The sequence below is a fragment of the Centropristis striata genome, chromosome 3 (assembly GCF_030273125.1).
Source record: "Centropristis striata isolate RG_2023a ecotype Rhode Island chromosome 3, C.striata_1.0, whole genome shotgun sequence".
NCBI lineage: Eukaryota > Metazoa > Chordata > Actinopteri > Perciformes > Serranidae > Centropristis > Centropristis striata.
In genome coordinates this window covers 2,405,208-2,420,716 of record NC_081519.1, presented here as the reverse complement: position 1 = coordinate 2,420,716, position 15,509 = coordinate 2,405,208, and the positions used below count along the sequence as shown (strand labels likewise).

General features: G+C 35.7%; 1 protein-coding gene across 3 annotated transcripts in view; it reads right to left on the bottom strand.

Moving 5' to 3' along the window:
• Positions 1-807: 807 nt before the first annotated feature.
• Positions 808-15,509, bottom strand: part of tomm34 (translocase of outer mitochondrial membrane 34) — a 33,922-nt gene continuing 19,220 nt past the window's right edge. For 2 of the 3 annotated variants that reach the window (XM_059330259.1, XM_059330258.1), the window contains exons 5-8: positions 12,679-12,851; positions 10,638-10,785; positions 8,003-8,129; positions 808-3,282 (exon numbers count right to left, since the gene is read on the bottom strand). In XM_059330259.1, the coding sequence (XP_059186242.1) occupies positions 3,181-3,282; positions 8,003-8,129; positions 10,638-10,785; positions 12,679-12,851 (550 nt within the window). In that variant the 3' untranslated portion in view covers positions 808-3,180. The remainder of the gene's footprint in view (positions 3,283-8,002; positions 8,130-10,637; positions 10,786-12,678; positions 12,852-15,509) is intronic. The other variant, XM_059330260.1, reaches the window with a different exon arrangement.

Genomic DNA, 15,509 nt, shown 5'->3' with positions numbered 1-15,509 from the left:
ATTCTATTCCGTTAATAAGGAACTCAACAAATTATTTTTTGATATATGTTATGGAGATGCAAACAAAAAGGCAAATGGTTATTTGTTTTTATTTATGATTGATTTATTATTATTGTTACTTAAAAACAAATCTGAAAATGAATTGATTGTGACACTATTAATGTCACAAATTTGATAAATGTTTAGATGCAAAGAAAAAGGCAAATTTGTGTTTCTGTAAGAAGAAAATGTCTAATTTTTTTAAATTTGAAAATAAGAAATAACAAATACAATTAACGCCCAATGTATCTTATATGTCACATGACAGATCTTTGAAATGTGTTCTATGTGGTATATCCCCTATAATTTTCCTTTAAGGATAAATAGGTCTGGGTTCTTATTTTTAATTTTAATTTTTTATACAATTGTTTTTTTACAGTGCAGATATATATTTTTTAAAGATACAGATATTAACTGTATATTATCTGTATTTTTTTTATTTTTTTTAAACTTTGTTTATTACGTTTTTTCACAATAAAACACAGACATACAGGAACGCTCAGAACAGAATCCCCACCCCAGAAAGCGAAAACAAATATATAAACAGTAATAATAATGATCAATAGATGACTCAATCTAAGACAATATAAGTTAAGTATGTTGTAAAGAGGTCTGGGTTCTTATGGGTTAAACCTTGAAAATACATTTAAATTCAACCATTTTCAAGGATTTCAAGCATCTGAACCCTGTAGTTGTCCAGCGGGTGGTTCTTCTCCCGTTTGGTCCCAAACGCGTCATTTTGCAGCCAAAAACAAACAACCACATCTCCCAAATGTAGAACTGTTGCTTTAATATCATAAAAAGACATGGTAATTCTGGTTCTGTTCATTTTTTTTTAAGTTTATTTGCAGTTAAAACAGAAGCAAGAAAAAAAAGCTAATTACAAAAAACAGCAGAAACGTGATGAAGTGAGATAAAACAAAAGGAGCTCAGTTTCCTATAGTGATGATGATGCGTTTTCATAACTCTGCTTCCATGGTACTCAGAACTTGAGGTGCAATTTATTTTATTTTTTAAAACAGAAACTAACATTGTGGCTGAGAACTAACACAAAGCAGCAGACGGAGGAAGAAGACAGGCACTTGAGGCAAGATGGAGATTGCCAAGCTACAGGAGGAACACCCAGGAGACTTTTTTTTTTTAAACTTGTTTCCCAATAATAACACAATGAAATGGAACAAAGAAATAAAAAATGATATTGCAGAATGAGACAGTACTTTGTGTATGATGACCCGTTTGAGGATAATTTCACGTGTTTCACATATTTGTCTTTTAAACAGAAAGAGAACAAACTGAAGCGGTTTCTAAAAGTCATCAAACAAACATGAATATAACTCTTAGTGGAGTGACAGAGGCAGGAAAACATTATGAGGACGATGACGTCACCGATATAGACGTTTAGAGGTTGTCGAGTCTAAACTGACATAAGTAAAAATTAAGTAATGCTACCTTCATGTCATAAGTACAATCTGACTTGTAAGAAGAGTTTCACCACAATCAGAGGAAGAAGAAGAAGACGAAGAGGAGAAGAGATATCAATCAAACACAGACACACTGAAAAGCCTCAGAAAACCAAATATAGGATAAATAAGTAAACTACCTGAGTGTAGAACATTACGTGAAAAATGGTTGTTTACTTGTAATTAAAATACAGAATAAAGGTTTAGAGAGGAGAAAGCTTGGACAGGTGGGTTGGTCTGGTTTGGATGTTCAGATTCTGATGTGGAGCCGTGGATTGTCACCGTTTGGTCAATTAAAGTTACATTTCAGTGTGTAGGACAGGGATGGGCAACAGGAGGCCCGGGGGCCACTTACGGGCCGCACCCTCACTTGAAGTGGCCCTCAGTATAACTACATGCATTTGAGCATGAAATCTTAAAAGTGCAGTGTAAAAAATGCACAAAATTACTTCTTTTAATGCAATTAATGTTGGTCTGCTGTTCTTGCACTGAAAAAAAAAAGAAATCACAGTAAGTGGTTATTTTGTATTTGCTTCATATCTTTTGTATTCCTATTTATACTGTTAAACATGCATTTGAGCATGAAATATGTTAAGTTACTGCACTGTAAACAATCTTAATTTAAGAAATCTTGTCAAGGTAAATTATCTGTCCATGCAACAAGATCATTTCCCTCAGATTTACTGTTTTTATCTGGTTTTTAGACACCTTTTTTGCAGCGTGCATGCATTTCAGCATGAAATATGTTAAGTTGCTGCACTGTAAACATATTTAAAATGTCAGTTTCATCATATCTGGTTAAGTGCTGCTCCTATATGTGGCCCTGTGGTAGTGAACATGAAACATTGTGGCCCCCTGCAGCATTTAAGTTGCCCATCCCTGGTGCAGGATTTAGTTGCAGGTTGCATGAATAACCTCCATGCTAGAAGTTACGATGCCTTCAGGTAACAGAAGAACATGAACGGCCAGAACTACAACAATAAACACTTTTGTTGGACGAAATATTGTCACACAAATAGTAGCGATTAACCATGTTGTTGTCATTTGAAGATCATTTAATGCCACTGAGATATGCACTCGGCCTTTAAGTTTTACACAACATCCCAAATTTAAGCATAAAGCTAACCTTAAAAAAATATAATGGCAAAAATTAAGCATTTTTCCAACTTTAAAGACTGCGTGCAACTATAGTAACTGATCAATTTAACGTTTTTTAGGATGCTCCACGTGAAGCCAATTACCTGCTGAACTTTTATGTGGTGACAGTAAAGGCTTATTCCCAGTAAGAACTATGACGCGTGTCAATAATCTCAGCTCTTATAAATAACCATAAATACTCAGTGACATTAAAACGGGTGGATAGAAACATGGCAAAAGGCGTCTTCCTGATACACCCTCGTCAACCAAAGCTGCGTTTTCCCAGAAGCGTCTGGAGACCAAATCTCATGTTTGTTCCTTTCAGAATGAAGCGCTCAGACATGTGTTTGGTGTGAACGAGGCTTTTGGGAAACGCAGGTCAAGTCTTTGACTTCAGGCAGCTGAATCGTGTCACTGCTCAGCTCTTTGTTTCTTTCTTTCTGTCACCTGACTTGTAATGAGATCATCATTGATTAGAACTTCCCCTCCCTTCTGGACGCAGTGACAGATCCTTACCGCCGCCTCCACTCTCCCTGATGTGTCGTCACTTCTTCTTCTGCGCCTCCTGCAGCAGCTTCAGGGCAGCCATGTTCTTTGGTTCCACTTTGAGCAGCGTGTTCAGGTCGTCCTCGCACGCTTTGATTTCCTGCACGGATTAAACAGTGAAGGGTTATTTAGGAAACATACCAACCGAGATAAGTAAACAAGACCGATATCTATTACTAGGCCTGGGCCGATAATCAATAAATCAATTAATCGCACGATAAATTAAATTAACTCAATAATTTTGCCAGCCTCGATATATCGCCATGCGCATGCGTGTTTGTTTTCCTCGTCTGTTGCCTCCAAGCAGGCTGGATGACAAGAGGGTTCACTCTGTGCTGGATCTCTTTTGTTCCATAGCAGAATGAGCGGAGTGAACCCTCCTGTCAGTCATCCAGTCTCTTTGTCTCTGTGGGGAAGGCAGGGCTGCTAGCATCGGCTACACACAGAGTGCAGCAGGTGAGCCTCGTGCGGAGCAACGCCAGGAAAAAAGATGATTGCAAAGCCAAACGCCACAGCCCCGGTGTGGGAATATGTTGGTTTCAAACCGAATGAAAAAGGTGAGCCCATCAACACACGGACGAGCCTGTATGCCCAATTTGTTCAAAAGTGGTGGCAACAAAAAAAGCCACCACAACAAACTTGCATGCCCATCTAAAGCAGAACCACCCGACCCAGTTTTCCCAGCTGGGGAAAAAAACTGCACCTGGAGATGCAGAGCCTTCGTCCCGACAGTCAACACTGGTCGACAAAGTCAATATAAACGCTGTGCGCTCACAGAAAGTGGAGTTTGCTACATCGCAAAATAAATGCTGCCCTTTAAAAAAAAAAAAAAAAAATGTTTGTTTTATTTATTTAGGATATTTAAACGTTCTTAAAATTACAATTACAATGGTAAAAAACACTGAGAAATAAAAGTGTATTGTATTTGAAAGGGTGTGCATTATTATGATATATTATCATGTTGACAATAATATCGTTTATCGGCAATAATTTGTGGGACAATATATCGTCCAGCAAAATATGTTATCGTCCCAGGCCTACCTATTACAACTTTTATTGGCTAGTAGCAAAAAGGCAATAACCAGGAAATGGCTAAGCAAGGAGTGTCCAACAATTTCAGACTGGATAGGAATAGTTGAGCAAATCTATAATATGGAAATGTTAACATTTTCCCTGAGATGCAGTACTGAAAAAGGGGACCAATACTGGAAGAAATGGAGGTACTACATATATGAGAGGTGATTACATATTCTGTGTGGGAACATCTTTTTATTTTATATTATTGTATTATTCCTCTGGGTCAGGAGTGTTTCTCCCCGAGTATAATTATGTATATATAAATTCCATTTCCGCTTGTTATGGGGTTCTTTTTTATTTTATTTTTTGTACCGGTGACCTTGTGGATAACCTGTCAGCCCTTTGTTTAGAACAAAACCTGCCATTGTATTTTGCTGTATTTATGGATGACCCTGTCTGATGTACCTGTTCTGTGTGTATAATTATATGTTTGTGGGTTTTTTTTTCACTGAAAAATCAATAAAAAGAAAAAGTTAAGGGTTAGAAACGGTGACACATAAATTCTTTTCTGTTTGGGATCCAGTGCTGACATACTTGGGTAAACTTAAGGTTGTGCCCACTTAAAGCCACTTAGCAGCCCTCTAGCATTAGCATTAGCATTAGCATTTACACTTGTGACATTCATTCATGTGAACAGTAGTGTGTAGTACACGACATCAGCAATGGTGAGCCTAGGTTGGTTTTTTTTGTTGTTGTTTTTTGTATTATTTTTCCTTACTATAAGTATAAGTATTATTATTGTTATTGCAATGCATACTGTGTCCTACATGTTTTGTTTTGGTTTTGTTTGTTGTTTCTTTTTTTTACTTTTTTTTGGGGGGGGGATAATTCATACAAAAAACTAAAAATGATGTGAGCATTGGTCCAAAGTTTTCTTTTGTGAATGTTGTATTTCTGTACATGTCCTGTACTATCAGCGCTCAATAAAAATAAATGTAAAAAAAAAAAGAAACGGTGACACGAATCATTTGCAGGCTGATTTGGGTTGTGCTGGGCAATATGGCCCTAAAAGATTATCACCATATTTCGGGGGATTTTTTGCGATAACGATATTCTTGACGATATTACAAAATACTGAAAAATATATAGAAAAATATGATTTTTTTTTTTAGTCTGTATAAATAAATAAAGCTTAAAATACTTTTAACTCTTGAGTATTAGAAAATGATTTTAAAAAAAATAACCATCTAGGGCAGGGGTGGGCAATTAATGTCCCCAAGGGGCCACATGACCAATACCACGAAAGTTACGGGGCCCGGACCAAAACTCTGAACTAAATTCTGCTTAATATTAATTTAACTGCTTTATAAAATATAGTAAATTATCTGGTTTTGAGCTGCTACTGATAGGAACACATGTTATGATGAGACTGTTAATGTGGAGTAAATCAAATATAGCAGTAAAAAGTAGTAAATACTCCAATCACTATATCACTTTAACATTTATTTTAAACACAACTGTAAATGACCTTTAGCAAGGTTCCTATTGGTATGTTTGTATTTTATAGCTTGTTTTTCATGTTTGTAAATTTCCTAGGTGTTTTACAACGTTGTGATGCTTTTATTTTGAAAAAAAGGTGCTGTCAAGTGTGAAACGGGTGCTTTTATTTTGAAAGGTAGTGACAGGAAATAACAGGTGGAACGGTTAAATGAAAAAACGAACGGTAAATAATAACGAGTGCGTAGTAATTCATATAAAGTTGATATAAAGTATCAAAAGGCTTCTATAGTGGCTGACTGGCAGGACACAAGGTTTGTTAAAGTTTATTTTATTCTGTCATATATATTAGTGGCTATATTTGTTGTCTTAACTATAGTAAAAGTGCTTGTTAGCTCTAGTGCTAATGATAATGTTTGCTATTGTTTTCCCACCTCGTAGCTCTTACGGTGGATTCACAAGGTGACCAAGGAATGTATTAACTTGTTAATTGTTAATTTATTAACTTTATGCAAAAAGCAAAAGGTGTTTTTAACTAAAGGTACCTCGGGTAACTCAGTTATATTCGCGCTACAGCCGAGTCACGTGCAGAATTCATGTACGGGAAACACTGCATCATCTTTTTTGGTTGATGTGAAATGTATTTATGTAGCTCTGACTAAATATCTGCTGGTTAGTGAACATGCAGGAACACATGGTGAATATGTTTACTGAGACTGGGATGTTTACAATCCAAACAAAATTCAAAACACCCAGAACTGTAAGAGTTAATAACCTTATTGGGGCTGAGATGGATAAACCAAAGGAAATAAAGGCAAAATTTATTATGACCTCTTTGAATCTCGCAGCCAACACATAGCCCATTACAAAAAAACTAAAACTAATAAAAACTAAACTAAAACTAGCAAACTCACTCTAAAAACTCATTAAAACTAACTGAATTTGAAAACAAAAATTCACAACGAAATTAAAACTAAAACTAATGAAAAATCCAAAACTATTATAACCTTGTTTAGAATTAAATTAAAGGATTAGAGTAAAAAACACTCCTGGGGTTGGACTGCAGGTTTTCATCCCAGACACAAAACGTTCATATTAAAACAAACGCTACAGAAAATAATGTTCCCATTGACACAAGGCAATAACGTGTAATCTGTGTCTTGATATGTCTTCTAGATCAATTATTTACATATTCACATTTGCAAGAGACGTTGGTCTCCACAAAGCAATCAAATCTCTAGATGCAAATATGGAAAGCAGACGTGCAAAAAAGCATGGTGTGTTCAAGGTTAAGGGGAAATTATCCTGCTGGAAGAGTTCAAATATTATAGTAGGTCTGCACGATTATGGCCAAAATGATAATCACGATTATTTTGATCAATATTGTAATCACGATTATATATACATATTATTTTTATTGCACTACTTTTAAACAAACAATAGGAACAGTTCTTAGTGTCTTAGATCGTTTATTTTTTATCTTTAAGGGAAATAATTTTGTGTGAAAATTTTGTGGTCGGCTGGAACAAAGACATTTCCCCGCTGTGGGATTCATAAAGTCAAATCTAACCAAATTTAAATTCTACACCTGAAATATATCTTGTGATCAAGCTCACAAAGACCTGAGATGAGGAACACGCCTTTTTCTTGGTTATCCAGGTATAGAAACGGGATAAAAAAACGAAGCTATATGCATCGTCGGTTGTACTTTAGTGTCTTTTTCATCTGTCACCAGTTTATTTATTTAATTTTTAACTGTACTCATTTCAATCTTCATATAGTCTGGTCCCTGATCTTGTATGTACTTTAATTGATGTTGAATGTAGTGTATGAGAATTGTTGTTGATTGTTCTTATTTTATCATGGCGCTGCCTTCTTGGCCAGCTCATTCTTGAAAAAGAGATTTTAATCTCAATGAATTTTACCTGGTTAAATAAAGGATATTGATTGATTTGCTGGTTTATGTTTTATCGGGTAGCCACAACTCTTTTTTCTGGACATTTATTCCTAAAATGCAAACCTCAAAAAACACAAAGTCGACAGCTGCAGCTGTACAGAGCTGAGCTCACCGTGTCGTGTGTGTGTGTGTGTGTGTGTGTGTGTGTGTGTGTGTGTTGAATACTGATGAGGAGAAGCTGCCAGGGGGAAACATCAGCAATTATCAAGCAGGCAATGCTTTTTATTTTGTCACCCGCCCTGAAATTCTCCAGACAGACACTTTTTTTTGGGGCGATCGCCTCATTACTCTGGCGTGTAAATGAGGAAGTGGCGTTCATAACGAGGAATATTCTAAAATACTGGCTCACCTTGAGCTCCTTGTGAGCCTGAGCCCTCCTGTAGAGAGCCTTGATGTTGCTGCCGTCAATCACCAGAGCCTCGTCACAGTCTCTGACAGCGTCTCTGTACTGCTTCACTGACAGGTAACACAGCGCCCTGATCACACACACACACACACACACACAAACACACACAACATTGAATCAAACACCAGAGAACGTCTATAAAGAGATGCCTGGTATGTTTAAACCATTAAAGAAAACAACTTCATATGTAGAATGACTGTGAATACAAGTCAGTGATAATGATTAATCAAATATGAGTAAACTGCTGTTGATAATTTAACTCAGGGATGGGCAACTTAACCCACTGAGGCCTGAAAAATCGCTGGGTGATTTTAAAATAAGCCTCTAATTTCTGGAAAAATTCTGGGAAAAAAAGTGTCAACTCTTCTACTAAATAATAGATTTTTCAGCCTCTGAAGCAGATAGAAATGAAATTCAAAAAGTATTTGAGAGCTTATACAAATACTACAAAATGACGTATCCGCTTTCCAGGCTTCAATGAGTTAAACGCTGCAGGGGACCACAGTTTTTCATTGACACTACCACAGGGCCACATATAGGAGCGTGTACTGAACCAGATATGATGAAACTGCTATTTTAAATATGTTTACAGTGCAGTAACTTAACATATTTCATGCTGAAATGCATGCACACTGCAAAAAAGGTGTTAAGTCTAAAAACCAGATAAAAACAGTAAATCTGAGGGAAATGATCTTGCTGCATGGACAGATAATTTACCTTGACAAGATTTATTAAATTAAGATTGTTAAATCTAGAAATAAGCATGTTGAACGCTTAAAATAAGAAATTAACTCTTAAAACAAGATAAATTATCTCACACTTGTAAATCTAAGTTTGTTTTATCTTAAAAACCAAATCATTTGCAGTGTATAACAGTATTAAACAGGAACACAAAAGGTTTGAAGCAAATAAAAAATAACCACTTACTGTGCAAGCAGACAAAATTAATTGCAATAAGTTATTTTGTGCATTTTTACACTGCACTTTTAAGATTTCATGCTCAAATGCACGTAGTTGTACTGAGGGACACTTCAAGGCCCTGTGGCCCATCCCTGATTTAACTGATGTATGAAAATATATCAACATACAGATTTGCTGTGGTTTGCTGTTGTGCCACAAGATGGTGCTTCTCACTTATTAATGTAATAAGTAAATCACAGCTGCAGCAAAAAGACGACTAATGAAATCATCAAACAACAGATAAATAATCACAAACTATTTTGGTCATCCATTAATTGTTAGTTATTATGAAAATGCAATTTTCAGCCTCTTAAATGTTATATATTTTATATATTTTTTGCTAAAACAGTTTCTTTTAGCTGCAGGAGCTAAACTCTACGGATCCACAAGGGTCTTCGTATAAACAATATTTTCTTTTTCTTTATTTATCTTTTATTTATTTTTTGGTATCTGTAGGTTTGTTATGTTATGGTGTTTGTATGTTGTGTATGGACTCTTAATTTTACTGTACAAGTGTTGTGTCATGTCTTGTGATACATGTTTGTCAGTGTCTATGATTGTATATGTGTTGTGACTGTAATGACAGTTGTTGTTGTTGTTGTTTTTGTTTTGTTGATGATCTCGGAGAATGGATAATTTGATTTAATGTTTGGACTCCAGGAAGAATAGCTATGCTAATGTGCTGGTGCTAATGGAGATCCAATAAATACATAAATAAATATTTCCTGCTCACCTTTGTTTATATATATATATATATATATATACACTACCAGTCAAAAGTTTTAGAACACCCCAATTTTTCCAGTTTTTTATTGAAATTCAAGCAGTTCAAGTCAAATGAACAGCTTGAAAGGGTCCAAAGGTAAGTGGTGAACTGCCAGAGGTAAATAAAAAAAGGTAAGCTTAACCAAAACTGAAAAATAATGTACATTTCAGAATTATACAAGTAGGCCTTTTTTCAGGGAACAAGAAATGGGTTAACAACTTAACTCTATGGAGTCTTGGGCTATTTTGTCCATTTTTGAATTATTTTCATGTCTTTGTAAGTCATTTTGTGTCTTTTTTTTGTCATTTTGTGTCTTTTTTTAGTCATTTTGTGTCTTTTGGTGTCTTTTTTTGGTCATTTTGTGTCTTTTTTTAGTCCTTTAGTCCAACATAATATGTGATTTTGAATCTTTTTTTTACTTTCAAACACTATCATGCTCAATAAAGAATTTTAAATGTTGCAAATGTGCATTAATTTCAGAGTACACTGAGACATTAAACTGCATCATTTTCAATTAAATTCTGGAAAAGTTGGTGTGTTCTAAAACTTTTGACCAGTAGTGTATGTGTATATATATATATATACACATACACACAGGATAATAACAGCCTTGTGAAATTTCATAAACACAAACTAGAGACCTGGAGCCGTCAGAGGATACACAGCTGTTATAGATATCAACATTCAGTTCCAAGAGATATTTACAGAAATGTATGTCCACAAGAAATTGTGGCGTCTCTTTATATATTAGAAACGAACACGTCAAACACAGTTTCAGCCAGCAGCTCAACCTGTTCTATGGACCATTAAAGGGATAAAAGATAAAGATGTGTGAATGAAGAGGTGACCCACCTGTTGGTGTAGGTGGTGATCTCGTTGGGGTTGTGTTTGAGGCTCTGGCTGTACTTCTCTATGGCCTTCTTGTGCTCTCCTTTCTTCACCAGAGCGTTGCCTTCTTCCTTCAGGACCTGAGCTTTCTTCAGGTCTTTATCACTGGGAGCTGAGGTGATGGGGAAGACCAGAGAAGAAGAAAAAAAAAGGTGTTTTCTAGAGAAGGTGTGAACCAAGGTTATAATAGTTTTGGATTTTTCATATGTTTTAGTTTTCATTTCGTTGTGAATTTTTGTTTTCAAATTCAGTTAGTTTTAGTTCGTTTTTAGAGTGAGTTTGCTAGTTTTAGTTTAGTTTTTATTTTTTGAAAATGCTTAGTTTTAGTTAAGTTTTTGTCTAGTTTTTATTAGTTTTAGTCTAGTTTTTATTAGTTTTAGTCTAGTTTTTATTAGTTTTAGTCTAGTTTTTATTAGTTTTAGTTTTTTTGTAATGGGCTATATGTTGGGTGCGTGATTCAAAGAGGTCATAATCAATTTTGCCATTTTATCCATCTCAGCCCCAATAAGTTTATTAACTCTTACAGTTCTGGGTGTTTTGTATTTTGGTTCTAGTGTAAACATCCCAGTCTCAGTAAACATATTCACCATGTGTTGCATGTTCAAATAGAAACACTGAATTATGAATGAAAAAAAAGTTGACAAAAACGAGAACTAAGGACATTTTCACTCTAATTTTAGTTAGTTTTGTAACCACACAATACAGTTTCAGTTAGTTATCGTTTTTTTAAAAACTCTAGTTTTTATTTTTATTTCAGTTAACGAAAATCTTTTTTCAATTCTAGTTTTTTTTTATTTTGTTAGTTTTCGTTAACTATAATAACCTTGGTGTGAACATGCAGCTGTCTCTTAAACATCTCCAGGTTTAAATACCAAAAATTTCTTTTTTTTCTTACAATTTTCTACACAATTAGCCAATCGATCAGCACCGATTTCCTTAATTTTGCCAAATCGGCGATTGGCCGATTCTTTTACGTCAAACCGATCTTATCTTAACACCACGTAGAGTGTTGATTTTATGTTGATTTTATGATTTTATGTTTTGTTTTTATTTGTATACATGAATATTTTATTTTGTGCGGGCGGTACATTTTACATTTTATTTTTATCCCATTTTTAATTTATTTTATCTTATTGCATTTTACTGTTCTATTGTTTACTACATCTCTTTATATTGTGTTATCCATTTATTGTTTGTGCAGCACTTTGGAAACCTTGTGTTTGCTAAAATTGTGCTAAATAAAATAAAGTGGATTGGATTAGACTATCTAGTGATCTTATCTTCCTCCGCAAAGGTCTGAAAGTTTGTGTACTTCTGCATGACTGTGTTGTATGTATGTTTTACTATAACTAAACCAAAAACTCAGGACACTTTATTTATTTATGGTTGCAGTTCTTTTGTTAGTTTGTCCTGTAAATTGTTGCCATTTATTTTAAGTTCAATACTTCATTAACTACCTCAGACATTGTGATTTCCTTTATTTGTTAAAGAAAAATACTGCTGTGTTATTGTTTTTCAATAAAAATCGGTATCGGCCAAAATCGGAATCGGCAGGTCAGGCTTTTTTTTTTTAAAAATCGGCGATCGGCCAGAAAATTGCAATCGGTGCAGCCCTACTAAAGAGATAATAAAACTGGTATATAAAAATACATTAGCTGACACACATTACATTGTATGCATTAAAACAATACATTACAGTATTGTTTTAATGCATACAATGGCACTAAATTGATGGTACAGTGAATGAATGACATGAATATACTAAGTGCTGAGAGAATGAGAATGTATCTTTTCTATTTACTATTTATTGGGATGAGATGATAAGAATGTATCTTGTTATTTACTATTTATTATGCTTTTTTTATATGAGTCCAGTACCTGAGTGCATTGAATTTCGTTGTATTTCTGTGCAATGACAAATAAAATCTAATCTAATCTAATCTTATGTCTTTTAAGCTAAATAAAAGAAACAAAGTTGGTTTGCTATAAGAAGAATTCTTCTCACCAGGTTTGTTGGTTTGACTGGTGCCGTTCTGTTTGGGTGTTGGGTTTGTTGGTGCAGCGTTGGCTGTAGCTTTCTGGGCCAGCTTCTCTTTAACAGACATGGGGACGGTGGGGATGGGGGGCAGCTTTTCCCTCCAGGAGAGACCGTCTGCCTCCGTCAGCGCCTTCGTCATCCTGGGAAAATAAAGTTTAAAGTTACACAACGTTAGCCTCATAGCATAATTGCCTAAGTCATTTTTTGGCCAAATTGTGATATCTGCCTAACTTTACTCTCCTACTACTGCTGCATCTTTCTGCCTTATTGTCTATGTTCTCCCTATCTGAACACTTGTTAGAGTCCAAAATCACTTTCTGCCTTCGTCATCTCTTTGACATTGTGTGGCATTTTTGCCACTCCATACAAACATGGCCGACCGCATGACAAAGAGGTAATAAGTCTTCTCTTTGATTCATCTGCTAAGCTAGTTCGTGTTTCTTCAACTTTCTAGACAATAAATGTACTTTCAGTCAATCAAAGGGATTAGGAGAAGTGTGTTTTTACTTTTAATCACATTTCTGCGACAAGGCATGATGAAGTGATGTAAACGCTAGCAAAACACTTTTTATTGCAAGTGTAAAGAGATTTGTTTTGACTAGAAATAAGACATTTTGACAAGATATAAGATAAGTATTCTTGGTTAGATTTTGAGTTTTTGCAGTGAACCTGTTCATATTTTCAGAATTTCAGTGAGCAGAAGTACTCTGTGTTCGTTCCAAAAAAAGACCAGTGTGATGTATGTATTGTTTTTTTTTCTTGTTTTCTGAAACGCTCAAATATGACTTAGGCAAATATGCTATGAGGCTAACAATAAAGTTTCCTGGTCGATTCGGGGTCTCGATTGCTGCATATTTGTCCAAGTTGGTTCATGTGGATTGGCTTTCATGACGGCTAGGTGGCTGCTACTGAACGGCACATTACTAATCATAGGAATTGCATTAATTCAATTTAATAGATGTTTTTCATAATGCAATGGCAAGAAATAAGTTTGACTGATTGACATGATTAATTGCTCGACTAGATTGACTGAAATCAAATATCTGATCTGAGACTGTGGCATGTGAGAAGATGTTGGGGAGATTAAATTGTGAAAATATGATAAAAGAAAGCTAGGATTGTTTTGGTAGACAGATGTGTTAATTTGCTTTCCATGCCTACTCACTTGCCTGTCTTGTTTTTAGTTAATTTATTTTCAGATTTTGTATTTTATTTTATTTATTTACTATTATTATTGGGTTTTTTTTTGTTTTTTTATGACCTCCATCCTGTCTGGTTTGTTTGATGTTTGTTTGTATGTTGTAAAAATGAAAAGATAATAAAAACTTTGAATTACAAAAAAATACATCATCTGATGAGGAGGTTTAGGATGATTACGGTCATTATTAACACTTAATTCCTCTGATCAGATATAATAAAAACTAAAAAGGACATCTGACAGCACTAAGACCAAGAATAAATTAGAAGAGAGCAAATAAAATAACGATTTAAAGTGAAACACCTTGTCTAAAAATAAACTAAAATGTAATGACTTTTTGTCAACTTAAACTGGACTAAAACGTATTAATTGTAGTGGACCGTTACGTCCTTGGGGTACGTTGTGTGTGTTTTGGGTTTTTCTTTGTTTGTGCCTCAGGACCGCAATCCCCGCTGGGCAACACCTCCACCGAAGGCCGGATCGAGTATCGAGTGTTCCCCTGGCTCCGCCTTCTTCCACTTGATTGGTCTGGCGTCCAATCACCTGCCGCACCTGCCTCCAGCGCGGCTTTAAAGGAATAGTTCGGAATTTTGGACATAGGACCTCATTTCCAACTTAGCCGGTGTGATATAGGTCAGTGGAGACCGTTTTCAGCACATTTTATGCAGTCCTTATAGTTGCACAAGTCACTGTTGCTAAACTGGTGTTGAGCTAGCGCACGTCAATAGTAACATCCAGCCTGTCACTAAAAACAGCTTTACCTGCTCCGCAGAACACCCGAGACAAATGCATTATAACGTCAGACTATCCATGTACATGTCTGTGTTGATAGAATCATTTTAGAAATTAAACCAACCTTGCATAGCATTGGAATAGCTTCTACTTTGTTCCCGGTTGTTGCTTGGGCTACGGCAGCGGCGGAGTGATATTATCTCCAGGCTAGTGAGGCTACAGTGGAAGACGGTTTCGGTTTCGCTGACAATCATGCGAGTTTATTTAGGTGCTGTCATAGCGGAGACAGGATAGCAGGACACTATGGCCACTGCCAGCCATGCTGAGATTTCGGAGTTTGAGGACGACGAGGATGAGTTTGTGTTATCAAATCAGCCATACCAGTTTGGTTTTGACGCACTACTACTAACCCACAAGGTAAAATTCCGCTGCTGCTGAGAAACTAGTCCCTCAAAATGTTTTAACATTGAAAATGCAAGGTTGGTTTAATTTCTAAAATGATTCTATCAACACAGACATGTACATGGATAGTCCGACGTTATAATGCATCTGTCTCAGGTGTTCTGCGGAGCAGGTAAAGCTGTTTTTAGTGACAGGCTGGATGTTACTGTTGACGTGCGCTAGCTCAACACCAGTTTAGCAACAGTGACTTGTGCAACTATAAGGACTAGGGCTGCAACGATTCGTCGACGTTGTCGACAAAAATCGATAATAGAAATAGTCGACAATGAATTCCATTGTCGACTATTGTCGCCAGACGTGTTTTTCCAACAGAGTGAGGCATCTCACTTCATTACAATCTCTGCCGAGCGCGAGCGGTAACGTACGCGCTTGCGGCGTCCAACACAGCTACACGTACCAACACTTA